General features: G+C 37.0%; 1 protein-coding gene across 1 annotated transcript; it reads right to left on the reverse strand.

The window, feature by feature from the left end:
- Positions 1-224: 224 nt before the first annotated feature.
- On the reverse strand, positions 225-2,207 carry LOC122584931 (putative pentatricopeptide repeat-containing protein At1g12700, mitochondrial). Its single transcript, XM_043757012.1, has one exon. It carries the CDS (start codon positions 2,134-2,136, stop codon positions 325-327), a length of 1,812 nt encoding a protein of 603 aa, XP_043612947.1. The 5' UTR covers positions 2,137-2,207; the 3' UTR covers positions 225-324.
- Positions 2,208-2,924: the final 717 nt, after the last annotated feature.

Consider the following 2,924-nt stretch of genomic DNA (forward strand, 5'->3'; position numbering starts at 1 on the left):
TGCACATCCGCTACAGATAGTAGGGTTTTGATCTAAAAAAAACAATGCTATGAAGGCAAACCTACAATGGCTGATTATGGGACGGTTGATTTCTAATACACGCATGAACCTAGACTATTTTTTAAGCCATGACATCCATATTGTAAATATGAAAACCGCACAAGCACAACAGCAAATAAAATCAACCTAATGAAAAACACATCACAAGAAGGAATATCGGCATATAAAAGAAGCAAACAGCTAGTATCCATTTAATTAACAAAACATCATTCAACTACTCAAATCCACATTCACTTTTTTTGGATTTCTATTATAAATTTTTATCTAGGTAGCGAAATTGGGAGAATCCCTGAATTCTTTTGGCACGAGCTTGCCAATCAATTTAGAGATAGTGGTACCTAGGGATCCCGCAGCGATTGAGTCAATTAGCAAAGACATCGTTGAAACATCAAGTGAGTAACCCCTTCCTTCCATTTCCTGTAAAAGCATCTCTACATCAACATAGCGCTTGTTCTTTAGATATCCTTGGAGAAGAACACGGTAAGTAACACTATTTGGTGAGCAACCACTCTGGTCCATTTTGAGAAACATCTCCTTTGCATCTCCCAATAAACCTTCACGACACAAAGAACTTATCATCACATTATATGTCCGGACATCAGGTTGCAAACCTTTAACCATCAGGTCCTGGAAAAGATCCCTTGCGATATCGAACTTATGGCATTTACTTGCACCATCAATAAGGGTAGTGTACACAACAATACTTGAATTAAGCTTGCTATTACCCATTAGATTGAACAAAGAGATTGCATCTTCTACAAGATGGTTGTTGCAAAGACCTTCTAGAACAATGCCATAAGTCATTTCATCTGGAACCAGGCCTTGTGCTCGCATCTCATCAAAGAGTTTACGTGCAACCCCACAACGCCCGGCCCTAAACAATCCTTGCAACATCGTGCTGTAAGTGACTGTATCGGGTTTCAAACCATTTCTAGTCATTTCACTGAACGTTTGCAAGGCCTCGTCTATCTTTGAATTCTTGCAATACCCATTCAATAAACTGCTGTAAGTAATAACATTAGGGACGATACCTTTAGAAACCACTGAATCAAAAACCGTCTTTGCTTTGGTCATCTCACCTCGCAAACAGTAACCATCGATAAGTGAGTTGTAAGTCACTATGTCAGGAACCTTGCCTTTCTCAACCATGATATTGATAACATCCTCGGCTTCTTTTACCCGACCTTCTTTGCAGAATGCATCAACCAATATATTGTAGGTTTGAACATTGGGAGAGATCTCATAATCCGCCATTTCTTTTAGTATCTTATACACCTCCTCCCACTGACTTAATTTACATAGGCCAGAAATCAAAGTGTTGTAAGTGATGACATTAGGTGCAATGATTTTTTGAAAGACCATCTCTTTAAATAGTTTGAAGGCCTCATCAATCATTTGATCTTTGCAAAGACTATCAATGATTGTGCTATATACAACAACATCAGGTTTACAGCCTCTTTCATCCATCAGCCTAAGCAAAGAAATGGCAATAGCATTATTACCGATTTTGCAAAGGCCTTTAATCATTGTGGAGTACATAACAACATCAGGTTCGCAAAGTTCAAGTTTGATAAGTTTCTTGAAGAATCGCTCAGCCTCAAGAATACGATCTTCTAGGATGAGCCCGTCTAAGAGGGTGCTAAAAGTGAAGACAGTTGGTACAATATATCGTCTATAGGAAAGACCTAAAAGTGCAAAACCGTCGTTGGTTCTACGCAAACGACAACAACACTTGATCGTAATGTTGGTGGTGTAGTGATCAACAGGAAGGCCAATCGCACACATTCGTTTAAAGAGATGAATGGAATGTGAAAAATGTTTCATTTTGGTGACAGAATTCAAGAGCTGGGTAAAGTAAACAACAGAAGGAAGAGGGGTTCTCTGAGACATTTCATCGAACAGGTTCAAGGCATCTTCCAATTTTGAAACTTTTTGGTATTTAGAAGGAGCAGGGGGGTCGACATCAAAACGATTTGAAGAATGAAAATGAGAAACGGATGTAATTGAAGAAGTAAGAAAATTAATACTAGGTTTCAACTTGAAAAAATAGGTTGTTCGGTTCACCAATGTCGCCATTTCCAAAGTGGTAACTTTTTTTATATTTAGAAGGAGGATCGATATCAGAATGACTTTGAAGAATAAAAATGATAAGTGGGTATAATCGCATTATCACATTAATATATGATTATTCATTTATTTTAAACATGTATTTTGAATCCTTAATTTTACTTTGCTTTGAAGTTGTTTGTATATATTGAAATTTATATGTTTGGAAGATGGTCCCTACAAAGAACTATTGCAATTTATAGTTTGATACCCACAATGAAACTTAGTTTTGTTAGTAGTTTTTATGTTGATTCTAAGCTGTCTTTTATGTTGTATGTATGCTGATTTTTAGGGTTGTTTATAATCCTGTTTTTGGTGATGTTTGTAGGCTATATTTAGGTTGTTTGACTGTTGTTTTGTTACAAATTTAGTGTTGTATATAGTGCTGCTTTGTTTTAGATTTAGGGTTGTACGGAGTGTTGTTTTGGTGCAGATTTAAGGCTGCTTTGATAGCTGCCGATTTGTCATACATGAGGCTATTTTAGTGAGGTTTTGCTCATCTAATTGTTGTATTTGGGCTCTGCTAGGAAGCTGTTTTTGGTATTGGTTTTTCTGCAATGTACTGATCATTTTTTGATGTTGCAATAACTCAATAAGGCTATTTTGCTGCTGACTATAATGATGTTACCATGAAGCTATTCGATTAAGGTAAAAAATTTTGCCCCCACTATCTTAATTTCCTGGATCCGCCACTGTGTGCAAATGGGTTGATAGGCTATTTGTCGTCCCAGACCACCAATAAAGGCTTGTTCTATGGG

This window comes from Erigeron canadensis, chromosome 1, assembly GCF_010389155.1.
Source record: "Erigeron canadensis isolate Cc75 chromosome 1, C_canadensis_v1, whole genome shotgun sequence".
Classification (NCBI taxonomy): Eukaryota; Viridiplantae; Streptophyta; class Magnoliopsida; order Asterales; family Asteraceae; genus Erigeron; species Erigeron canadensis.

Excerpts from the sequence above, each read along its gene's own strand:
- LOC122584931 (XM_043757012.1), bottom strand. The coding sequence starts at position 2,136 with ATGGCGACATTGGTGAACCGAACAACCTATTTTTTCAAGTTGAAACCT.